At 42.3% G+C, this 26559-nt stretch overlaps 1 protein-coding gene across 1 annotated transcript; it reads left to right on the top strand.

Moving 5' to 3' along the window:
- Positions 1-26224, top strand: LOC117878682 (tubulin polymerization-promoting protein family member 2-like). The gene is made up of 5 exons (XM_034773017.1): positions 1-200; positions 21031-21122; positions 24883-25059; positions 25242-25395; positions 25750-26224. Exons 3-5 carry the CDS (start codon positions 24890-24892, stop codon positions 25930-25932), a joined length of 507 nt encoding a protein of 168 aa, XP_034628908.1. The 5' UTR covers positions 1-200; positions 21031-21122; positions 24883-24889; the 3' UTR covers positions 25933-26224.
- The last annotated feature ends 335 nt before the right edge of the window (positions 26225-26559 follow it).

The raw sequence follows: 26559 nt of genomic DNA on the forward strand, positions 1-26559 counted from the left end.
ACATGTTCCCATTGTTTCTATCCATAAAGATGGAAGATAATGAACAGCTGTATCTGAAGAGCTCATGAGTACAGCTTTGGAAGCACTCACCGGGGAGCTGAAGAAAAGGGTATGGCCTTCTGAAGAAGGTTGCTAAGAAACAGATTTCAAATGCTTCCTGATTCTATGAAGAGGCGACACACCCAGAAGGAAATGATCAGGTAAGACATTTTCTATTACCAGATGAAACAATAGTAGTATTATTGAATAAGGAGGTATAAATAATCAGGATTAAATACTGTTAATAATAAATAAAAATAAGAATTTATAAACAATGATATAACCGGACAGCTCTGGAGGAGACAGGGCTCTGAACTTTCAACAAATCTTCCACTGTAATAGATTCAGCAGAGAATCACTTAAACAAGCTGCACAGTTGATTGGACATGTTCTATTGATGAACATCAGGTGGAAAACCCACATTAACTGTCCACTTTGAGGCAAGAAGAATTCATGCTGTTATGACAACTGATGTGTGATATATGCAGATATGCACCACAGGACAGGGCAGAGCTAAGTCAATCCCTGTTGTTTATAGCAAATGATATCCTCAGCGTCCAGCTGAAGTAGTTTAAATTGGTGGTAAAAAGCTACCTCAACGTTTTTTTAGCTAATCCCAAATATGTATTTCTTAAATAAAAGGAGATATTCTATCTCCTAGAACTGGACCTTGAAAGGTCATTGAGTCCAGCCCCCTGCCTTCACTAGCAGGATCAAGTACTGATTTTGACCCAGATCCCTAAATGGCCCCCTGAAGGATTGAACTCACAACCCTGGGTTTAGCAGGCCAATGCTCAAACCACTGAGCTATCCCTCCCCCATGAATTAATACATTCAATTTCAGATGATTTATTTGTTTCCATTATCCTTTCCAAAATTCTACTGAGTTGTGTTTCTAAATATGGCAATCAGTTGCTGAGTGTGACTTTACCTTGTTTCTTAATAATCTAATTAAGTAGGTTTCAGCAATTCATATAATTTATCAAAGACTGTTTTATTCTTAGGATATAAAAGTTCAGAAATGCTACAAGCCAGTTCTTTAATATTTGATTCCCAAATATTTCTTTTTATGAAAACTTGGCCAGTCTATTTATCATCTCTGGATCCAGGGAACTTAACCTGCCAACAATTAAATGAACTGGAATAAAGATAATCAGGCATGATTTAGCATAGTAGAACATTTCTCAGAATAAGTGGCCTATATGGTTTTGATTCAATGTGCCTCAGTCTGGTTCTGCATGGACTACATTTAGAGAGAAGAGCACAGTTAAGTTTCTGAGAAGATTTAATCCTTGGCTTCCTTGACTTCATTCTCTCTTGGATCTTCTTCTACCCAGTGGCGTAGCCAGGATGGGATATTTGGTTGGGCCTCGACTTTGGATAGGTGAACAATTATGGGAAGGCAGGAAGGATAGAGGGCTGGCATCCCCCTAACCCCTGCAGCCGGCCTTGTGGGGGCGATGGATAGACCCTCTTGCCAGGGACTCCTTGGAGCCTCAGGCATGCATCCAGTTCTGGGAGGACATGCTGCTCTCCAGCACACATGGCTCCTGGCTCCCTTCCAGAGTCCACTGCCCTGCCCCACGCTGGGCCTGGCTTCCCCAGGCAGCGGGCCTACCTTTTTTTAAGATCTCCTCTACCGCCGCTATCCGTCCACTCACTCGCCCTCCTCCCAGTGGCTAATCCGCCACTGGGCCAACCCGGGGCCCCAGAAAAAATTGGCACTCCCGTACCCTCACTTGCTCTGCCTGCCTGGTGCTCCTGCCAGGAAGCAGGTTGGGAGTGTGGGGGCTTGCTCCACTCCGCCCACCCCACCGGCACTCCAGCCTGGAAATGGGGTCAGGGTGTGGGATCTTGCCTCGCTCCACCTGCCCACCTGGTGGTCCAGCAAGGGTGTGGGGTTGGGATGTGGGGGCTTGCCCCACTCAGCCAGCCCAGTCCCGGCAGGAGCACCAGGTGGGTGGAGTGGAGCAAGCTCCCACGCCCCGCTTCCCAGTTGAAATGCTGGGCATGCAGAGTGGGACAAGCCTCCGTGCCCCAACCCCACTGTCCAGAAAGAGTGTGGGCAGGTGGGCGGAGTGGGGCAAGCGCTGCGGCCAGAGCAGAACTGGGACTGGGGTGCTGGGCATGGATGCTAAGTGGGTGGGCCACAGCCCTCAAGGCCCTCCTGTGGCTATGCCCCTGCTTCTACCTCTCAGACTGTTTCTTCTCCTCACTTTTTCTCCTGGGCAATTCCACAGGGTGCCATCCTTAACTCCTCTTCTCCTTCCTTTGTAACCTGTCTGATCTCATCCATGTATGTAGCTTCAACTACCATCCTTCATCTCAAAGCTCTCCTCAGAATCCACACCTGTCTTGCTTCAGAGGGGTAGCCATGTTAGTCTGAATCTGTAAAAAGCAACAGAGGGTCCTGTGGCACCTTTAAGACTAACAGAAGTATTGGGAGCATAAGCTTTCGTGGGTAAGAACCTCACTTCTTCAGATGCAAGTAATGGAAATTTTTCAATAAAGGTTTAAATAAAGATTATTTAAATAAAATTTCCATTACTTGCATCTGAAGAAGTGAGGTTCTTACCCATGAAAGCTTATGCTCCCAATACTTCTGTTAGTCTTAAAGGTGCCACAGGTCCTCTGTTACCTGTCTTGCTGCATATTAAACAAAACAACAGCCAATTAATGATGGATAGGCTGTGGGGCTAATGTAGGATAGTTGGCACATTATCTTAACTATACTAAGATTTTTTTAAAAAATTCCAAATGTATATTTATATGAAATTGTATATATTTGATAGTATTTCCAACCCTTTCTTGTGTCACTTGTCTTTTTAGATTTTAGACTCTTTGTGATAGGCAACTGCATTGCATCTTCAGGGTAATGGGACCCTGATCCTGGCTGAGGCCCCTGAGTGTAACTGTAATACAAATATTTCTTAATAATAACTAGCTTGACTTATAGGATTTTTCCACTGTGGCAAAAGTGAAGACACTTATCCATTCAAAACTGGATCAAGACCAAAAACTCATTTCCCCGAGGTCACTAAACAAGTCCTATTTTCAAAAATGCCTACATCATGTATACACATTCTATATTTTTACACCTGGACAACTTCATACTGGCAAGCTAGTCATGGAAGGCTCTATACCTACTGCCATGACTTTGAGTCATCCGTTCCCCCAATTAAGCAGTATTCTTAAATCATTTAGATATTGCCGGATGAGTTTGTAGTACATTTAGCCATGAACAAGGTACAATTTTAAGATATTTATTAGATTATAAAAACCTGATATGTCTAAAGGTTTCCAATGTGCAGCAATTGTATATACTAGATTAGAAGTGATGCATTGTTTGTATGAGTACAATTATTTTAAATAGATTATTTAAATAATTTGCCATTTATTCTGAAAGGAGATGTTTCTCTCAGTATACGTTCTCAGGAGACTTGTCAGAGCTGATGTAGGATAATTTTCCTTGCCTGTATTCCAAGATGGTAAGTTTTCATGCATGATAATCCTTTGGTGGAGATGGGGAGCCCATTATTTTATTTGATGAATACTGTTGCCCCCTGGAGGGCAATTCTCAATTATCACAATATCAGAGTGAAACTTAAATTAAAACTTAGAAATGTTCTCTATTATAAACAAAATATCCCCTTTGGCAATTAAAAATATTGTGATTTTAATTAAAAGGGCTTATGAGCTTAGAAATAACTGATTTCTTACTATGCTAATTATTTTTTGTACATTTGCTGTCTGGATTTGCAAATTACTTGACAGTAAAATTTAATTGCTTTTTAAGGGATCTGAATATTTAATTTATGCTTAGTACTTGGGGAAACAGAGGGTTTTTTGAACAGTGTAGCTAATCAAAGTAGTACGTGTGAGTGTATCCACATGCACTATGGGTGTGTTCTTGCATAACACCAGTGTTGCACACGTAGATGTGAGGAAATGGGATGAGCAAGACAGAGAGATCAGGGCAGCCCAGGATAAATGACAGTACTATTGTGTAACTACTAAGTTATTCCTGACTGGTAGGAGGATGAAGGCCAAAGGGAACATGTAGCTAATCACCTTGCTTTCATGCTGAGGATCATACTTAATTCTGTCTCTCCTCAGATGCCCGTTTAAAACCCCATTCCCATCTCTTTTCCAGCATGTGTTCTTGTGATTAGGAACAGCATTATACTTTTTACGGAAAGGACATAGAAATGGGTGCTGTGAAGGAGCAACTTATGGTTGTATTGAGGGAGGAGAAATATACTACATATGTTAAAAATGTGGATCCTTCTCCCACCTCCTCCTATCCCTGGGGTGAAATCCTGGCTACACAAAACTCCCACTGATTTCAGTGGGGCCAGAATTTCACCTCCAGTTTCCAATTTTGATGCCTCGATACTAATGTGCATTAGAAATGTCTAAGAGAAGCCATCATAGGTCACTAGTTCAAATTGGCCGCAGATCATTTTCACCATGGCTCCCTAGCATTCTGGATCAAATTTGAACTAGTGACCTAATTCCACAGCTCATTACTAATGCCCCTACTCATGCAGCGAGATACTCCTCAATGTGTGTAAGGGTGGCAGAATCTAGCACTAAATGTTTAGTTATTGAAAGCATCACTGGTATAAATTAAGTTGTACAGTGCTAATTTGTATGCATATTTATTTTTATATGTTGCAATTCCTCCCTTAGTTTACACCAGTAATTTGAGTAGTGCCTCTCTACAAATACTGTAGCTCTTAGTCTTCTTCTCACACTCACAGTGTTGCTCCCTGTTGGGTATATACCTTACTACCGACACTCTTTTTGTGTGGGATGTTGAAGATTAGCTCTCTGTGTTCCTTCTCCGGGCTTTCTGACACAAAGACCATTACAATTCTAGGGGTTTATTGTGATTGTGAGGAAATCAAATGTGTTCTAGTCCAAGGAGGATCAGGACTAATTTTTTCCTATCTTTTGTATGCAGGTCTGATAGTATAGGCAAATGCTTCACATATTAATTTCCTGTTTGCCCTCAGATTCACGTTGTGGGTAATTACTAGAAGCATGCACCCAGATAAAAGTAAGGCCATCCTGTTCTGAACCATCCCTTCAGGTTGGTTTGTTCGACCAATCTACTGACCTCATGATGCAGACAGACTGACAGTCCTCTGAGGTGGTATATTAAGGACTGTCTCTTTTCCTTCAAGTGCTGTTTTTTATTTGAAAACCCTAGAACAGCTGTTTCCATATGGTGGGTCCCAACCCACCAGTGGATCATGGGAAGTTTCTAGATAGGTTGCCACATCCAGGGCCTGATGAATCTGAACCCTGGCCTAGCAGAGATACAATTCTCCTGGCTCAGTGCAGAGTGGATGCCCCAGGGCAGGTTGGGGTGGGGGTAGAGAGCAAGCCTGTCATGCAATTACCCTGCAGTGCATGTCCTATTCTTCCTGCTCCGAGTGTTGTGACCTGGTGTGCAGGGTCACAGTGTTACTCAAGTTCGGCATGGCTGCCTTTCCACCAAATCTGAGTGAGTGGCATTGCAACCCCATGCATCAGGTCACCAGGCAACTCAGTTAAATTCAGCCTGGCCCTCCTCCATCATGACAGAGGGATGGCTGGGCCTGACCTGAGCGATGCTGTGACCCCTTACATCAGGTTGGAATGCCTGGAGTGGGGAGAAGGGCCCAGCCCTGCAGGACAGGAGATGTTGCGGAGTGAGTTCAGGGTGGACTTGCTCTCCAAAGCCCCTCCCCCTCAGAACCTGCCCTCTGCACTGGGCAGGGATTAGGGTTGTTGCGTTGGAGTGGAGGGTGCATATATGTAATGGTGGATCACAAAAAAGACACACTGCAGTTGGTGGGTTGCCGTAGAAAAAAGTTTGGGAACCACTGCCCTAGAATCCCTCTATCTCTGGTTCTTCATTTTCCTCCTCCATCCAGTTTGCATTCCATCCTAGCTCTTCAAGTGATTCACATTAATGTGTGTAACCTGTATGCAGAGCTTTAGCCAGGAATGAGTGCATGCTGAATTTCAATGATCCTCAAAGGAAGCTGAGTGACCACCATAACATCTCTGAAAAGCAGAAAACTCAGTGTCTGTTAGAAATTACAGTCACATGCTTATTGTAGCTGTTCTCTGTCAGAAAGATCAGTGCCACACCCTATATATTCAGGTTTTAGAACAATTTATTTACTGTAATATTAATTAAAGCGGTTTCCTGTGTCAAGGATTAAATACATTTCTCATCCAATTCTTAGCTCAGAAACCAGGAATGTGTAGTTGAGCCACTCACAATACGTACCCTAACTAATGAAAAGGATTAATTTCAGTCCCGGGATCTTTTTGCTCTGCAGCATAACTCGGCTGAGTCACTACACAGCAGAATATATAATTTTCTTGAGGACACACTAATGGCTTTAGTCATATCATATAGGATAATATGCACACACACATCACTTCATTTATATAGGTAACACATGACGTAAAGATGGAGTTCATGCAGCAACATGTAAACCTGCGCAACTCTACTGTTCCTTCCAACATTCTAGCTTTACAAACAGTGACAAATGCAGTCTAGTGAAAAGCATTTCACTTACAGTTGTGCTAGAGACTCCAGTTGCGACCATGTTTGGTTTTCAGGGAAATATTAAGCCTGCATAAAACCTGAGTTCTGACATTAATGCACAGAAACTAGTTTAGGACTGGCAGTCTATTCAGAAAAGAAGCTGAAGGAGTATTACAAAGGTCAAGGCTGAACTACATTGACAAAGCTATGTGTGTAGCATTGGACTGTTCAGCTAAAACTTGAACACTAAAGTGATACACCGCTACCTCGATATAACGGCACCCAATATAACACGAATTCGGATATAACTCAGTAAAGCAGTGCTTGGGGGGTGGGGGAGCCGTGCACTCTGGTGGATCAAAGCAAATTCAATATAATGTGGTTTCACCTATAATACGGTAAGATTTTTTGGCTCCTGAGGACAGCGTTATATGGAGGTAGAGGTGTATATCTAAAATAACACTTAACCCTCATACAGCTCTTTTCATCCAGAGATCTCAAAGCACTTGACAAAAGTGGATGACCATTATGGTCCCAATGGGGAAACTGAGGAACAGAGGTGAGGTAGTTTGCCCAAGGTTACATACCAAGCCAATAGCACAGCCAGGTATATAATCCAGGTCTTTTGACTCCTCGTGAGCTGTCCCTTATGTTATATCACATTGCTTCCCTAGGTATGTAAGAAGTTGTTTGTAGTACATTACTTAAATATTGGTTAATCTTATTTTCAAAATAACATTGCTTTAGAAAGCGGGTGAAAATGTTCATTTCTCTTTCAAATTTCTATTAAATCCTCCAATTTAAGAATGAACTGTTCACTTTGGTCACCAGGAAGGCTTAGGTTGGCCATATCAATATTAGCTGGGTAATCTTCCTACTTTCTGATTCCTTTCTGACCACAAATTGTGTACTCAAATAGGCCTTAAAGCAGCATGAAAAGCAAAACCTGTTTCTTCTTCATTCCGCGTGGTATTTACAGTTTTGGATATGAACAAAGCGTGTTCCAAAAAAGCGTTAATTGTCGTCAGTTACAAATACCACAGCAGGAAGGAGAACTAGCTGTTTCTTTTGTTTGTAATGAAGGGCGAGCAGAGCCACAAACGGAAGATTTAATGAGAAAAAGAATTTGTAAATAATAGAGAGGAGGAATTCTAAATTGAAATAACCACATGCTGACCGCAGTACTAGCCTGAAATGCATTGTTGAGGTGATGTACGGTTCACATGAGGTGAGCTCTGTTTTGTCTACTGCTGCAAATAGATGGGTGGAAAAATGTAACTGGTATGTATGTGCACAGAGGAATCTAGCAAGGCACTGTAAAAATTATCAGTCCTTTAGCATTATTCCTCCTTCCCTCCCCTTCCAGGTACAATTTTTTAAAGGATTTGCTGACCCTGAACATACTGAACAAAGTGCATCAGTAATCCCTCCCTCAACAAAGCTGAAAGACTATACACTGCAGTATATGGTTGCAGTCCTCCTATCACAAGGGCTAATCTTCTCCTACAAACAGCCCTTAAGCCCCTGTGCAACTATTCAAGTCTAAGTTACTAAGGCTGACCGCAGACAAACCACACAGGACCCATGGAAGGGGACAAAGACTTCCAATAAATTTCCGGTGGTTTGATGTAACAGCTGCTTCAGTGCATAATACCATTAAACTTCAACCACATAGGTTACTGATTTTTTTTTTAAGATTACTTAATAGGCAGGTAATATAATTTCTGGTATAGTTTCCAGCGATAGATTTTTGCATAACAACATTTAAAAGAATCAGAAGCAAAGGGAAAATTTCTACCCTCATCAACGCTGATATAAATCCAGAGTAATTCCACTAACTTCAGCTAAATTGCTTTGGATTTGCATTGGTATAACTGAGAGCAAAATGATCTGATCTTTTTTTAATGTTACAAACATCTATGGTAAAGTATCAAAAAGATCTTTAAAAATGTGCCCAAATTAGCCTTGTTTCTCTCGTTCTCTACATAACAATAAGGAAGAAACTTATTTTCTCAATTGTTTTGAAACCAAGTATACTTCCGAATTACTGTTATGGAAAAGTGTTTATGGTTTAAACCATTGGGGTCATTGATGTATAAATATTAAGTGTTGAACTCCCCACAGACATAATTAAAGACCCAATGCAGTAGCCACATCCAGAGTTGTTAAGGATATTATGTGGATTAAATCACTCTCCTTTGTATGGCAGCTGAAGCTCTGAGATTCCTTTGGTTGTAGAGCAGCTTCATTAAGGGAGGATATATGTCCAGGCTGACCTTTCCAGACTGTTATCTCCATGAGTAGCCTTGTTCTAAGACTACAGGTATGTCTACATTTAAAATGCTACAGTGGCACTGCTGCAGCGCTATAGTGCTTCAGAGTAGACACTACCTACACCAACAGGAGGGGTTCCTACGCCAACAGGCGGTAGCTAGGTCAACAGAAGAATTCTTCCGTCGACCTAGCGTTGTCTACATGGGGATTTAGGTCATCTTAACTATGCCCCCCAAGGATGTGGGTTTTTCACACTCCTCAGAGACACAGCTATGCTGATATAACTTGTCAGTGTAGATCAGCCCTAAGGGTTTGCCTTGTGTAAAACTCAGGGGACTGAATAAGAAAGAGGACCCTGTGTGTTAAGTAGTGGCGCTTATGGAAGGCAGAGACAGAGGTGCAAGATAACTGCTTCAGGGGACAGGGCAGAGATTCCTTGTCAAAGGGCTGGCCAAAGGCACAGTGGGTGTTGTTAATCCACTTCCCCAAGAAGTGGTAGCCATGTCTACGGCGAACCGCGGCCAGTGGGAGCTGCGATTGGCTGAACCTGTGGACACGGCAGGTAAACAAATTGGCCCGGCCCGCCAGGATGCTTACCCTGGCGGGCCATGTGCCAAAAGTTGCCGATCTCTGGTGTATTGCTATGTTGCTTGGGGAGGGGGGGGTGTATTTTTCACATCCCTGAGCAACGTAGTTATACCGATATGAGTCTGTAGTGTAGACCTGGCCTAAGCTTCTCCAAGAAGGGAATTTCCCATGCACCATCTGTTATCATCCCATTCCAGGGAACAGGATTTGTGAACATTCTTAAATTAACAAATGACATTAAGAAACTATGTGACTCCACATCACTGATTTCTCTTCCAAACAGGAAACTGATCTTGAGGCCCTCAAATTCTGCCTCTGCTCAGTAAATAGGCAACGTTATTTAAAAAGAAATATTTTCCTGGGCCAGACATTAAGCTGTTCCTTCATGTATTTGTTTTTCCGAGTGGTGTGGCTAATGCTATTAGGCAGAGATCTCCAATTCAACTGTCATTATTATAATGAGCCATTTGATGTCTTTACCTGACTCTAACAGTTTAAAATGCTGTCTGTGTCCTATTGAGCAAGTGTGGCAGGAACTGAATGTGAAAGGTGTTTTATCATGAAACACAGTAGGTTAATTAGAAAACTTCATACATTAATAGTGAACCTAATTAATTTCACTCTTTTGAAGAGAGCACTGATTACATTTAGAAAATGTCTGATATCCCCAATAGCAAATTAAAGGTAATTTAACACAAGGTCACTATAGTTTGCAAAGTAACATGGCAGCAATGCATTATGCTGACATCTGAGACTGTTGGCTGGGATTTGGGAGTGGCATGGCATGGCGGTGAAGGGCTTATTCACTACAGTGCAGCCTTGTTCCTCTGGATGAAATATTTGTATTTCCAGAGTGTAGCAACTTGCATGGAATTCGGAGGGAGGAGTACAGGTTGCATGAGGGGGGAAGAGTTTGAAGGAACCACCAGGAAATCTGTCTGTGTGCACATGGCTGGAATTGTTGCTGCAGTTGCAGTATTTCTGTAGTTTTACACTTCTACCCTTCAGTTCATGGGAAATATTGTGCACTGCAAGTGATTAACTTATTCAATTTATAAGCAAGAAAAATATAACTAATCTTACAAACACTTAAGCACAGGCAGAAATTTGCTCATGTGAGCAGACCTGTTAACTTCAATGAGCCTGCTCAAAATAGCAGAGTTATACAGACGCATAAGTATTTTCAATATAGGCCCTATAGTAAATGTGACAGGGGGTCCCATTTCTCAGGCCTCTCTTTTTCACTCTGCCAGTGGAAATAGGAGGTATGGAAGAATTCCTTCAGTGGGCCTCGGTGGGAGATCTGTGATGGAACCAGCAGCGGATGGCAGGATTCCCCTGCATTGAAGCAACTGTATAAATGCTCATGATAGAGAGGTCAGTCTGATTCAGACCTCAATGCTTCAGAAGCCTCAAGTTATATCAGCACCATATAGGTGCATACAGAGTCTGTGTAGTTCTTAGATATTTCTGCTGCCCTGCCATCCCAAATCCACAGATGCAGAGATTACATGTATTACTGCCCCTGCCTGCAGGCACATTTTTGTGCATCGTGATGTCAGTGCATATACCTGAGGAGCTGGCCCTTTAACTTTTCAAAGAGAATCTTAAAATCATTTTGCAGGTTATTTTTTAAGTAATAAGTGATTTAGTTTTCAGCTGTTGTGATTTAGTTTTATATTTAGATATGATTTTCCATGACTGTAATGATCTGAAGTCTTTTAAGGCTGTGTTTTTAAGTAAGGTGACTAGAATGCTGGCAAGAGAGGTGCTGTTCCATTGTTTTGTAGGTAAGAGTTCAACAGCATTTGTGTGAGTTGCTGGGGATTTTGTTGCTAATTTCCATTCTTGTGGCTAAATCTATCTGCATCACAATGTTTTTGTTCCACTTGTATCAAATCACAATAATTATTTATTTGAAAACCTGGACTGAGCTATTTTTAGAGCAGTGTTTTTCATTCATAGTATCTAAAAATATAATCATTCTGTATCCTTATAGGAAGTACGGTACTGACTGATATCATGCTTAGCTGAAGACACATTATAGGGAATTGCTGAGGCCTATTCAAGTAGCCATAACATCCTTGTGAACTCATCCACTGAAATCTCTCTCTAGAGGAGACCAATGTGGCGTTAGAGATTTAGTCTGACTTTTGTTTAAACATATTTGTATAAAAGAATACAGAAACCAGGCATGGAGGTACTTGGGGCCAAAATTGTCTCAACTGAAAAAGTGGAGCTTTAACAGTCTACACCAGCGGAGAATCTGCCCCTTGGCCTTTATACATGTATTTAAGTGGAATAAGGGACAAACTGAATGTACTCAGAAAAATGAGCTTGCCCCTGAATGTTTGAAGGCCTGATGGCTAGAGTGATTGTTTTTGTTTCCGACTGCCTGCCCCGTCATTAGGTGGACCATGCTGATTCCTATCATTCCATGGAAATACCATACAGACGTCTCCCAAAAATGTTACTTCTGAGAATGATGCACTTCACAGGAATTGTGGCATTGGAATGTTATGTGGAGGGAATAGACATACCAAATGTTTTCCAAGTAGTTAGGTGGGTAGCACTTTATTCTAGTACCTTAATCATTTTATCACTTCATGAGATTTTCAAAAGTGTTCAGTGTTGGCCTAAGTCTGCTGTCAATGGAGTTTTACCATTGAATTCAGTTAGGCTGTCACTTTTGAAAATCCCACCCTGAATGCCCACAAGCCAGGCACTGATCATTCCCGGGCTACCCGTGTGTTTGCCCTTGCTGTCAGAGTTGGGCGATGCTTGAAGAGCTCTTTTGCTGATGCCATCTGAGCAGCTCATCCCTGCCCCCGCTGTGCCAGCTGTGAGGATTGGAGGGGCTGAGTATATTGCCAAGACAAGCCCTGCTGACTTAGAGCCTCCAGCAGCAACAGATTTTAGTCCATGTAGTGGAACCTGAAGGGGAATTCTAGATGTTACTGCCCATCCTGTCAGGGATTTACTGTTACTGGCACTTTTTGCACATGTGATGAAGCAGAGGGCTCTGCCAGCTTCACACACACGAGTGAATTTGGATCCAAGAAAACTATTTAGTATGTAGTTTTTAATCCAAAATCAGAATTTAGAATCCATTTTTGGATTTGGAGATTGGCAAAAACCAAACTGGTGATATTCTGCTGCTGTGCCAGGGAAAGAGGCAGTGTGCTTAATCTTATGCCAGTAGGAGAGCACCAAGCCACCACCTGTGGCACTCAGTAATGTCTTGGAACATGACCAGGGTATTAATAATAGGCCAGAAGTACTGGAACTCCTCCCCATTTCCAGTGCTCACTAAGCTGCAGACTGTACAAATCCTCACTGGGTGAGGGGAAGGAGGGCTTAGTGATTATTTGTTTGTATAGTTAGTAAACCACAACATTTGGTCACTTGCAATGAGCCTTCCCTTCATTAATACAGTTTAAAGAGGTTCTTCCATAGATTTTTAAGGCTGGAAGGGACCATTATGATCATCTAGTCTGCCATGCATTATACAAGCCAGAGGTATACATCAAGAGCAATTCTTTTGTATTGAGATTTCTGAAATTCTTCAGGGGAAAAATATTCTAGAGCATTAAAATTTTCAAAGCTATTCTGTCTTCCACATGTGCACATATCTCCCATTAATATCTATAGCGTTTATGCATACATAGGTACCCATATATCTTGGAGCTAACCTCGGCTGCCCTTTATTCATACAAATAGTCCCACTGACATCAAGTTTGAATGCATACCATGAATAAAGCAAGAAAGATTTGGCCCCATTTATAAATCTTGACCACAGCTCATATATGTTTTTATGCTTTCAGGCCATGTGCAGTTATGAGTATAAAATGGCTGTGTGTGGAAAAGAAGTCCTATTTTCCCCAAATGCCAGGTGTTTTCTCCTACCAATTAGGATATGATGTTAGCACCACAATGAGGTTTTTAATTTAATTCAGGATGGAGGAGTTGATAAAACCCCTACCCCTAAAATCTGCTACCCTCCAGCCATACCCTGACACTCCCATTGATGCTAAAGAGGACTGAAGGCCTGGATCAAAGGTAATAGGTGTCTCTAAATACTGAATTGTTTATCTTGAAAATTGATACTAAAAATCCAAGTGTCAAAAAAGCAAAAGATACTTCAGGGGCAGAGAAGTTTATATTTATATCCTGTTTCCATGAAGGAACCAGCGGCTGAAATTGACAGTTGAACCGTTGTGCTCACATAGAACATGTGAGTGTGTGTGTATTTCTGCTAATAAAACCAGCATTCCCCTATAATTAGGAGTAGCAGGTGGTGAGGTCCTGAGTATTATGTACCACAAGCACGGGTTCACACCTGTTCCTTTCACAAAAATAGGAATATATATATCTGTGTGTGTGTGTATGTATATATATATATATATATTTCACCTCAGGTTCTCTGTTTTTGCACACGATTCACCTAAGATGGAAACACAGGGCTTGATTGATATCAGCTTTAAACAAGCTGGGTTTTGGTTTTTTTCTCCCCCTTAACCAGACCTGTAAAGCAGTCCCAGGCTGTGGCTTCAGCAACCGGCAGAGTGAGGCCAGCTGAGTTGTGTAGACTCCCACAAAGGGTGTCTTGCTTCCGGCAGATGTCCCAGATACCAGGCCATTCAATTCCACCACAAAAATAGTTGCGTAAAATATTGTGAGTTCTCTCTGACCTGACAGTGATGGGACTGTTCCGCTTAGCTGGGCTTGTGGAAATATCCAGAATGAGCTGTGGCTTGTGTCCAGTAAACCTCTCTTCATGGTGCAGCAAAATGCCTATCTGTAAGAATGAGAAAGGGAGAGGATGTGTGGTTCCCTGGCCCCTTTTAATGTTAAGCTTTTAAAAATTGGGGTCCGTGTTCCTAATTTTGTGTAGCTGTGTTGATTTTCACCCTCTGAGGATCTGGCCCAGGAAGAATTTTTAAAATTAAGCAGAGTATTTTGCATTGTATGTCATGAAATAATGAGGAGATAAGAAGTGATAGCAAAGATTCAGCCCCCTTTGCTGGACAGATTTCTTGGAGCTAGAACACTGCTGATTCTCTTTAACATTGCTTTTTTCTCTTCACTGCTCTGTTTCTAATCTTATGCCTCTTTGTCTTATCTTTGCTGGGAGCAGGACTGTGTTAGACTAACATGGATTTCATAGGAACTCTGAGCACCTTTCTGTCCAAATCATGCTACCAATTATCCCCGAATGCACAGAAAATCCTTATTCATATTGGTCAGTGAAAATGTATTAGACCCCGGCTGTTCAACAAATATTCTGCTCCTAATGTGGACAAGGCTTTCCATTCTGCTTACTATATTTCATCTCCCTTTATCTGAATTTCAGAACTCATCTCTGTTGCCTGGGGTCTCATTTGCCACTGCCTTGCACCATATGATGTCATTTACATAGGTGCAAATTAGACTGCACAAAGTATAAATGACTCCACGGGATACAAGGCTTATTTCCTCCCATCTTCCTCTCTTGCTCTTATGTTTCCAGAACTCTGCTAATTTTTCTCCATGTGGTTAAACTCATCTCTTTCCCTGGGCCAAATTCCAGTTATAGCTGATTTGGCTCCCTGTCTGTGGAAGTGCATAGTTTTTTAAACTGCCTTCCTCCGGCCAACCTTAAACAGAGAGTATTACACAGATCTCAAGCACTTTTCTCTCAGGACATCTCAAACCAGGGGTGAGTTTCAATTTTGCCTCAGTTGTACTTGGTTCAGGAGTGGAGGGGGGCAGGAGCGTAGAGGGGATTTTATCATATCTTGGCATCTCCCCATATTCTTGGGCAATCTGGGGGCCAATTTGGCTATTAATGTAAATTAGAATATCATTGGTGTGCTCTAACTTCTCACTCTGCTGCAAAGGTCCTACCACCTGCTCCTGCTAGGCTGTTGGCTATGAGGATGGGTGAAGTAGAGCTGACTGTGCTACTGCAATACATTTAATATTGGCCTCAATCCTATGCACAGAGGTGGATTGGGGGGTAGGTCTAGTTGCATAATCCAGCTGTAGCTATATCAGTAATCAAGTTTTTGGAAATTATTATTGGTTATTAATTTTATTGCTCTGAGGCTCCAGCCAAGATGTGGCCCACATTTTGCTAGGTGCTGTACACACATAATGAAAAGACTCTGCCCCAGGGAGCTTACAATTTAAGAATACAATGAGAGACAACAAGTGGATTCAACAAACAGAGAGGCAACCAGAGGCAGCAGTGAGACAATGATTTCCTTCTTGTTTTCCCCTTTAGTGATTTTTATAAAGAATTTTCAGTGCAAGTGGTATTCATAGAAGGTACTGACTGGATTGATAGCTGTGAAGACTGAAGCCCTCTGCTAATACACAGTCCCCGTGCAGAATGGTAGTAGCAATGCAAGGTTGCCTCCATTTGCCCACCAGTTTGCTTCAGCATTGGGTCCCCCTAGAGATGGGAGAATTTCAGACTCTGTGCTCATTCACGTCTCTCTCTCTTTCTGAAAAGTTTACAGTCGCAGTCTTTGTTTGATGGCAGCTGCAGCCTTTTCATTTGCAAAACACAGTTTATTTTCAAATAGGTCATGATTTTTCCTACCACTGATGGAAACAACGAAATCTCTGTTTTATTTTTTCATTGATATTTCTTGATGGAAACATATTTGTGTTTTAAAATCCCCCTAATGACTAAACGAGCATTACTTCTGCTTTTGGAACTCACAACAAATGGTTAACAAAGTAATATTATTTCCTTCACACAGTACAAGGAGTCTACACGCTGCAGACAGGGAGTTCTAAAATGCGAGCTAAATCGCCTTGTGTTGTCTAAGCCATGCTACGCTCAAGGCTTATTAATTGGGATTTTTTTTACTTTTCATGGAGTGCGAGGTGAGATGATATAGTACAAGGATAATGTAATACAGGCTGCAGATATAAACTTTTACAATAACATTGCTTAATAGCTACCTAAGCAAGGTCAAAGCTCTGTTTTCATATATTAATTGAGCCTTGATCTTTATGCATTGACATTAGAGAATGTTGTTGTTCCTCCATAGAATAGAGAGGAAAAGTTAACAGATTTGACATACATCTTAAGAAGCTCGAAATAACATTCTTCAGGGTTCAAACTGTCAGTCCAGTCAATGGGAAAAGGAGAAAAAACACTAGCTATAAAAGGGACATTAAGGACCAGTTTTATGTCATGTTGGTGTATCTCTGTTGGAGTCCTGCACATTTGCCTGTAAGGACATTGGGTGGCAACCTGTTCACACTACAGATAGGTCTCCAAAAGCTTGAAAGCATCTAAATTTTCCATAGGCTTAAGTGTTGTGTCTAAACTGCTTGATTGTGGGTAAACTTCAAAATCCCACCGAAAGTCAATTGGACCTGGGCTCCTTAGGCACTTCTGTAATTTTTACCTCATATCATTTTTGTTAAAGTGCTTGGTTTTGTAAACAACCATGTAAGCATTAAAACAATATTAACATAATATTTTTTGTACATGAAAATCAAGCTTCAATGACTGCTGATAAAACATCAATGTCTGTACTAGTACTGTAAGTACAGTACAAACAGCACGAAGAGTTTAAGATATGCTTCTTTTAGATTAGTGTTGAAAAACTGCCAAGGGTCTTGTGCATACAGAAAAATGTTGTTGGAAAAACATGCACATGGCTGGACTTGTTGAAACAAGTCCAAATCAAATTACTCATTACCAGATGATTTCATCAAATCAAGTTTGAGGCAAGTGCAGTTTTGATTATCGAGGGAGCTAATATAAGGTCACTATATCAAAACAAGAAAATAGACTTCAGGAGCTAAATTCATTCCTGATGTAACTCCAGGGAAGCAGGATTATACTAGGGATGAATATTACCAACATCATAGCATGTTTTTTTATTACTGTGATACATTATTGTATGCCATCTTTCTTAAGAGGTTAGCTACAGCCTTGTGAAGGCCAGTCTGGAATTATTTAATAGTTTCTCTGTACCTCAGAAGATTTTCAACAAAAGGCATGTCCACTTAGCACTTGAGTAGTTAATGGCCAGCATCTTGATTAGACACCATAGACCAAGTTCAACTCTGACTTATGCCCATGCTATCCCATTCAAAACAATAGAGATGCAGGGTACAGATATTGTCCTGCCTCCTCATCCTGTGTCTTCAGGATCTATCATCCAACTGCAAAATATTTACTATGGGCCTCTCAGCCTGAAAGAAACTTTTACCTTTTTTCCCTTGTGGGCAGGTTCCTGGGGAAAAGAATTCTTCCTGCTCCCCAATATAACCAATGCAAACCAAAACCAGTATTCCATTCAAGTGAGTAGGAAGAGAAGGAAGCAGTATAAGGAGTGTTGATAAGTACATGAGGGCTGCTAACCCTAGACTCAGTTTGTTAGGCCCGAGGCATTTAGGCCCGAGGCATTGCATTTAGACAAGGCAGAGAAGACACTTTGAGAAGTATTATAGAATCTACACAGTTTGAGAAATTGTAAAACCAAGGTTCTTAAGAACAATTTCACTTACTACTTTTCTGTTGCTGTCCAGCACAATGAGACCCAGATCTTCATTAGGGCCTCTAGGGGGTATCATAATAAAACTACCACTGGCAAAAATAATGGGAAGAATAAAAGGGAACTTCATTTAAGTGTTCAGAATTAAGAACTGTACAGTGAAAACTGATTATTGTTTTATTTTGGTAATGTTCCATAATAAGAGTACAAGGAGGTCCCTTGTTGACATTGATGTCTGTGAAACAAACAAAAAAAAAAATGCAAGTACATCTTCACACAGCATGTAGTTAACTTTAGCCTTCATTCCAGCACTCACAGATCATCTGGTTCCTTTTTGATCATAGATGTCTAACTTTCTGATACTGTTAAACACGTCTAATGTTTTTCATTTATTGGTACTAACAGCACACTTTACAGACCCTGGCCACTGGAATCTTTTCTGAATTATTTTTCATTGGACCCTGATTCATACTTAATGAATATTGATTATGTTTTTAGGCACACTAGTTCACCAAGTGGAAGCTTGAATAATTAATATTTGCACTTCTCTTTATACTGGGATCATCAAATTTTTCTTTTACAGTTTATAAATAAGGCTACGGGTATTTTTAGTAAAAGTCAGGGACAGGTCACGGGAGATAAATAAAAATTCATGGCCCATGACCTGTTCATGATATACTAAAAATACCTGTGATTCAATCTGGGGAGGGGGAAACACTGGGGGAGCGTGGGAGGACCCCGCAAAGGGGGGTACCCGGGGCCAGCGGCATCAGCAGGGGTGGCTCCAGGCACCAGCGCAGCAAGCGCGTGCCTGGGGTGACAAGCCACGGGGGGCGGCCTGCCAGTTGCTATGAGGACGGCAGTGAGGCGGCCTTAGGCGGCGTGCCTGCGGGAGGTCTGCCGGTCCCATGGTTTCGGCCGTAATTCGGCGGGGGGTACGCGGCACCGGCAGATCACCCGCAGAAACACCGCAGAATCCGCGTGACCGCAGACTTCCCTCAAGCATGCCGCTGAATGACGCCTGACTGCCCCGTGCTTGGGGTGCCAAAAAACATAGAGCCACCCCTGGGCATCAGCAGCTGGCTGGCAGTGACCGCTGATTGGGGCCACAGACAGCGGCTGCTCCAGCTGGCCACCTGGGGACTGCAGCTGGGGCCACGGACTGCAGCTGCTCTGGCCGGCCATCTGGGAACTGCTGCCTGGGGTCACGGATCACGGCTGCTCTGGCTGGCTGCCTGGGGACCATTGCCGGGGCTATGGGAGCAGCGGGTAGTATGGCTGTCCCTGGAGCTGCTCCAGCAGTGGCTGGTGTGGCTGTCCTGGGGCCACCTGAGCAGCTGGCCCCAGAGCCAGCTGCATGGGGGGCCCTGGGGTCAGCCACACTGGCCCATGCAGAAGTCACGGAGGTCACAGAAAGTCATGGACTCCATGACTTCCACAACCTCTGTGACAGACATGGAGCCCTAGTTATAAATGATGAAATGTTCTTTTTAATAAAAAAATCTTTCTCCTTGCCAGAGATAAGCAGAGTCTCACTTTAAATGAAACTCAGTGCCCTGTGTGAAAGTTCAGCCTATTTGTGGCCAGTTAAAGTGCATTCTCTCTGAAGCAAATTGCAGAGTCCTTTACAGATTCTATTTGACCAAAAGTCGAAGCAAAATTCAGCCACCTCTCTATGTTCTCAATGTCTCATATTACAGATCAGTGATTTTAATACACTTGTCGGGGAGCTAATCTCAGGAAATTGGTCATTGGAAAAAATATTTTTATTTTTTTATGGAGGGGAATGCACATACTAAGGTCAGTGTCCTTAATACACAGGCGAGAATGGACAATTTCTGATTTATTTCTGAAAGTTAATTGGAGGGGGCACCTCCAGGACCCAAGGACAGCAAGAGAAGGTCATGTACCACACACTGGTTTTCAAATGATGGGCTGCAGCTTTTTTGCTCACTGTGGGCTATCTTGTGGCATTTACATTGTATCATTACATTGACGGCAGAGGAGTGCTCTACCCAGAAAGAGCTCCAGGAAAGACTTTAAGAGTTTTGCCTGGGGATTGGCCCATGAAGTATGGCTATACCCAGATTTAAAATATCCACTAAAACACTGTAATTATAATCTCATATGTTTAGGGACTACAAACCCAGTGATGATAAATTTCCCCTCTGAATTAAAATCTAATCTGTGAGCCTGAGAAAGGATTCATTTTCTGTAACATAAATGGAAAATTAATTATGAAAATTAAATTGTAAAACCATAAAATAAAATATTCGGAGCAGCTAAGTGTTTAATCTATTTTGCCGTATCTTAATTTCTGACAAGCTGTTTGTCACATTTCTAAAACTAGGATTTTCTCTTCCTAAAACTCTGTAAATGCTTTCCTATAAAAATGGGTAATTCTGCCCTACTCAGGATCTTGCTTTTACTCCTACACATTTGCATCAAACATAGTATATTTGTTTAGCTAGGCAGATGTGATCATTGACTTTCAAAAGAGGACAGCATATTACTCCACTGTACTGCACTTTGATTAAAAATAAAACACTATGTAAATGGAGTTTCTGATTACAGTTCAAAAAGTCTAAGGTTCAACCTCAAAATACAGTACTGTTGACCTCAACAAGAGACAGGCTCAAGACACAAAACTTACATCCACATCTGCATCATGATTTCAGACTTTTCCATAGTTCACAGGTGTTTGGATCTGCACTTTTGATTTTGGTCCATCTGTAATCTGAACAGCTCATTTTGATTGATTTCAAATGTTTAATACAGTTCTTGGGATTGTCAATGTGTTAATGCCTTCATTCAAACAATTTCTGTGATCATGGCACTAAAAAAGAATGTATGCTATAAACAGCTGCATGTGAAAAGAGAGGTTTATGTGATTATGATCATAATTCATAAAATATAGAAGCTACATAGTAATTTGGAATTAATTTATTCATAACAGCAGAAAAAACATTCTTCTTGCCTACTAAAGATTTTGATACTTTAATCTTTCTCTTCCTAAATTTCTGGTGTTCTGCATTATTTTAGGATTGTAAGTGGCCTAACTTTTTTCTTTTTTAGGCTCTACAAAATGTTTGGGTCTCCTTTAAATAGATTATTCAGAATCCTCACAATGATATCAAAGCTGTCCTCCAACTTTCCTGAATAATTATGTAAGTGTTTGAACAGAATCCTGAATTATTCTGTTTATTTAGTAGCTAAGTGTTTTACTAGTGCAGATTCATCCCCTTACCTAGGGCTGAAGGTTTGGGCAACCTTTTGCATCCTTCATAATTCATAATTTGTAAAGTTTTGAAAAAAGTGTCAGTCAGTCTGGTTTTTTTTTTTTTTTTTTTTTTTGCTTTGGAAAGCAGAGATGTGGACCTTGTGGGATTTCTTTAAAGAACCCACAAAGGAGGGCCTTTTTTGTGACCTTTCTCAGTGGCAGAAATAGAGTATTAACTTGTTCTCACCCTGGTGTCTTCAGTGTCTGTCCACATGAGACATCTCAAACCTCACTAAACTGAGTTTGTAAGAGACTGGAAGCAGCTCAATACTTAACTAGTTACATGGTACCAAATTTGGCAATCTCTTGTATAGACTTTGTTGAAAGTCCTGGATGTGCTGTAACTTCATTGAAGCAATGTGCCTGGAACATTTTGAAAACTATTGTGCCATGTGATCTGTCTACTTTAGACAAGAAAAGAAGCTCTTTACAGCTAGGTCCTCCATGTTAAATGGATTAAGAACAAACAGACTGACTGACAGGCGTGAAAAATAGTTGTCAATGCAGAATCATCATTAAGTTGGGTGTGTTGCTGGTGGGATTCTGTAGGGATTGCTACTAGACCAGGTACTAGTGAACATTTTGATCAATGAGGTGGAAGTAAATATAAAACCAATGCTGATAAAAATTTACAGATGACACAAAGATTGGGGGAATGATAAATAATGAGGAGAGGAGGGCAGATATACAGAGCAATTTGGATTGCTTGGTAAGCTGGGCCTAGTCAAACAAAATGAGTTTTAATACTGCCAAATGCAAGGTTATACATTTAGGAACAAAGAATGCAGGCCATACCTACAGAGTGGGCAACTGTATCTTGGAAAGCAGTGATTCCAAAAAGGATTTTAGGCTCACAGCAGACAAACAGAACATGAGTTCCCAGTGTGACGCTGTGACAAAAAGAGCTAATGTGATCCTTGAACGTATAAACAGGGAAAGAGGGAATAGGAGCCAAGAGGTGAGGCCAATAGTAGGATACTGTTACCTGTTCTGGCATCCACATTTTAAAAATGATATTGAAAAATTGGAGCGGATGCAGAAAAGAGGCACAAAAATGGTTTAAGGATTGAAAAAAATGCCTGACATTGAGAGATTTGAAGAGCTCAATCTACATAGTTTATCAAAAAGAAGAATGAGAGCTTGCTTGATTACTGTGTGTAAGTAGCTTAGTAGGGAGAAAATATAAGGACCTAAAGGGCTCATTAATCTAATCTAGTAGAGAAAGGCCTAACAAAGAAAACAAAAACAAAACAAAAAGCAATGGCTGGAAGTTAAAGTCAGACAAATTCAAATAAAAAATAAGACAACACTTTTAACAGTAAGTGTGATTAACTATTGGACAAACTGCCAAGGCGAATGGTGGGTTCTCTACTTCTTGATATCTTCAAAGCAAGACTGGATCTCTTTCTGGAAAATGTGTGTTAATCAGTGACAAGTTATTGGGCTCAATACAGGGTAAAGTGGGTGAAAATCTCTGCTCAGTGTTACATAGGAGGTCAGACTAGGTGATCTAATGGTCCCTTCTGGCCTTAAAATAGATGAATGCTGGTGACACTAGATCTAAGCAATCAGGTGTAGGTTGACCCAAATATATTACTAAGTTCATTACATGGTACTATCCAGGGGCGGCTCTATGTTTTTTGCTGGTGAACAGAACCCTTTTTTTGTTTACTTTTCAAAATTGCCAATGAAGCAAAAAAATTATTTTCCCAGTTTTAGTATAAATTCCTTTTTCAGAGTAGAATAAATTTTAATGGATTGATTCTCCTTTTGTTACACACCAATGATTTCCATTAACATTAGTAGGAATAAAACACATGCATAGATGGGCAAAATGAGTCATATGTGCAAGTGACTTTAAAAACAAGAGACAGATTTTTGCCCTTCTAGTCTTTCAGCTCAGAGAGCTGCTTTATTCTACAAAGTTGCAGTTCTGGAAATTCATCCAACTTTTTCTAGGACAGTAAGTGCTGGAGCCAGACGCACAAGGAAAATCACCCTTTGATTGATTTCTACCAACTGTTTGGGCTGTGAAGAGCAGTGATAAGCTCCTCTGTGTGTTTAGGAATGAGTTATGGTGGTTTTGAGGTTAGAAGACAAAGTGTGCGAGGTGGACATCCTGGCTCCACTGAAGACAATGGGAGTTTTTCTGTTGACTTCAGTGGAGCCAGGCTTTCATTCCGAGTGTTTTGGCATTAGGGAATGCTCCTGGGGAATCCGTTTCCTTATTTTTCCCCAAATAATGTTGTAAAATAATGTGTAGTAGGGTATAAAAATTTCTCACCCTTCAACCCAACTCCCCAGATACCATCACTGCTTTTAGCTTTCTCCCTGTGACACTGATGTCAGCGCTCAGGTGGGTGGAGCAAGTGATGACATCACAAGCAACTGATGAGGTTACAATAGGTGGCTCAGCCTGACTCCCCAGTCTTTGGTGCTGCTGGCTTAAAGTATTTGACCTCCTCCCAGGAGAAACACGCAACAAACAGACAAAGGGCCAGGAATATCTGCCCACGCAGGTTAGCCCAGCCTTTGGATAAGGAGTCAATATTAGAGGGGAAAGGGATCGATTGTGATTTTAGTAATCCCCTGGACTAAATCCAGAGACACTACATTGGGATTTCAGATGAGTGCCTCTGGATTTACCCAGGTGAGCAATCTGGTTCTTCCTTTAGAGTTCCAGAAGCATTGGGAGTACTTTAAAAACCCTATCAGCCCTGAAGAAACTTGAAGGACAGAACCAGTGGGTGAAGGGACGTGGGTGTCAATAGGACATGATGGAAATTTCTAAGAAGCCTAAGGGGATTAGACACTCAAATCCCTTTAAAAATCAACAGAATTGGTTGCCCAACTCCCTTGTACTGCTTTGAAAATCCTGGCATGGTTCATACATTTTCTCTCTCAAGCCTAAATACAATAATCCTGAGTCTGAATCAATTGACAATTAATGGAATATTGACAAAGGGTCAGAAGAGGCTAAAGAGCTATATCTGGGGAGTTAGTGAGAAGGAGAGTATGATTGATTTTGGGTTTGATTCTAAATTCAGCCCAAAACCTAAACTAGGATTTTCAGATCTGCCTAAGGGGATTTGACAAGCAGTCTCCATTTAATTTTAATGGGAATTGGCTGTCCTAATTGCTTAGACAGCTTTCAAAATCTCAGACTTCATTTCTCCATCCCTTAGTTCCCCATCTATAAAATGGGAATAATTCCCTCCCTCAGATACTATGGTAATAGGGGCCTAAATAGGTAGCTATGGTCTGACCTCCCAATGTCATTCACTGGGAGGTAGGAGAGGGTGGAGGAAGCAGGCCCTGCAGGAATCTTTGGGTGGAATCCCAAGGTTTGTGTGATGCTGGAGCTCTGACTATGGATGTGGTTTCCAAAGCTGTCCAGAGGATTTAGGTACTAAATTTCTTTACATTTTAATAGACTAAGACTGACATACACCCGCTCCTGAAATCCCAACTCTGTAGAAATAACCTCCACCCATTTCTCTTCTCTCCTCAGACACCCCACTCCTAAATTCCAGTTGTATTTGTGTAAATATCATTATGACCCCCAACAACATAGTCTCAGGTTGAAGGGTTATAGTGGTGATGTCTTGGTGGGGAGGCCCATCCTAACAGTCTTCCTTTTTCCCTAGCCCGAAGATGTCAGAGTTAGAGAAAGCCTTCCGTAAATTTGCCACGTACGGTGACACGGCTGCCACTGGCAACGATATGACGGGCAAGAACTTCTCCAAGATGTTGAAGGATTGTGGTGTGATGGACGGGAAGGCCGTGACCAGCACCGATGTTGATATTGTGTTCAACAAAGTCAAGTGCGTGGGCAATGGAGAAGAGATGGGAGCAACAGATAAGGGATGGGAGAGGAAAACAAAGAGGGGAGAAGAGCTAGTTTCCCAGTGTGATGAGTGCAGTGGGGATGTTCTGGACTTTTTGCTGCCACCACTGGGTCAGGGAGCTGCAGTAACTTCCCATGTCTGTTCCCCTCTCACTGCAGGACCAAAGGCGCTCGCACCATCAACTTTACTGAGTTCCAGCAGGCCATGAAGGAGCTGTGTGGCAAGCGGTTCAAGGGCAAGTCTCCTGAGGAGGCCCTGCAGGCTGTGTATGCACTGATGGAGGGCAAGGAACCAGCCAACGTGGGTGTAACAGTGAGTACCAGCTCTCTCTAAGGTGTCCCAAACCCGGCACCCCTCACTTCCCTACCCCAGCACCAGATCTCCCTGCCATCTGTACAGACCCCACTTGGAGCAGGAATGAACCCGCTATGAGGACCCTTCCACCTGCCCAAGATCCCACTTCACTCAGGGAAAGAATGAGCATAACACCCCACTCAGGACAGGAACTAACCTAATAGGAGCTTCATGGAGATGCTATATCCCCCTGGAGGCAGAAATGAGCCTAGTACAACCCCCACACAGGCCCCACCCTTTGGAGTAGGCCTGAAACTATTGTGAGATCCAACCTCAATTCTGCTAACTTCTGCTGCGCCCTGTCTCTTACAGAAAACCACCACAGCTGGTGGGGTTGATAGACTGACAGACACCAGCAAATACACAGGCTCCCACAAGGAACGGTTTGATGAGAGCGGCAAGGGGAAAGGGATAGCTGGCCGTGAAGACATGACCGATGGCAGTGGCTATGTTGGGGCCTACAAGGGAGCTGGCACCTATGACAAGACACACTAGAGCTGGCACTGTACCTTAGGGAGCCCTACACCCTGTCCTCTCCTGTAACCTAGGAGGGAGGCCATTAAACATCTCATGCTCATTGCACCTTGGCTTCTTTGTGCGTGTGTGTGTTATTTCTGGGGGAATACTGCACCACTCCGTGCACACAGAATTTATGTTCCCTGCAGAAAAAATGACTTCTGACAGGGAAGCAAAGGGAAGTCTCAAGAATAGTCATGTGCCCCTCCCCAGCACCACAGGTGTGTCAGTTCGGGCACCCAGAACAATGGACAGAGAGATAAATTACGGTGGTGGTGGGGGAAGCTGGGGATGACCTAGCTCGAGGCTCCTACCCTGTGCTGAGCTCAGCTGCTAGTTCCGGCTGGATTGGGGAAGGATGGGACTTCCTCTTCCCTTGCACAGGGCAGCTGGGCTGGGGCTGGGTCAGACCTACCCCCAGAAACCTGCCCTGGCTGCAGAAAGCTCTGCCCCCTCCCCTCCACTGTCTGCCCCCATCGTTCCTCAGCCATGGGGGAGAGGTCACTGTACAGGAGCTGCTCCCCCATCCGCCCAACCCCCATGCATCCAGATCCTCCCCACTGAGCCCCTCTACACCTAAATCCCCACCCCGCTGAGCCTCATCCC

The sequence above is a fragment of the Trachemys scripta genome, chromosome 6 (genome assembly GCF_013100865.1).
Source record: "Trachemys scripta elegans isolate TJP31775 chromosome 6, CAS_Tse_1.0, whole genome shotgun sequence".
NCBI classification, from domain to species: domain Eukaryota; kingdom Metazoa; phylum Chordata; order Testudines; family Emydidae; genus Trachemys; species Trachemys scripta.

What these genes read in the sequence shown, in the direction of transcription:
- LOC117878682 (XM_034773017.1), top strand. Translation starts at nt 24,890, where the DNA reads ATGTCAGAGTTAGAGAAAGCCTTCCGTAAATTTGCCACGTACGGTGAC. An exon ending in ATTGTGTTCAACAAAGTCAA is followed by an intron (nt 25,060 to 25,241) that starts GTGCGTGGGCAA and finishes CTCTCACTGCAG; the next exon opens with GACCAAAGGCGCTCGCACCA. An exon ending in CAGCCAACGTGGGTGTAACA is followed by an intron (nt 25,396 to 25,749) that starts GTGAGTACCAGC and finishes TGTCTCTTACAG; the next exon opens with AAAACCACCACAGCTGGTGG.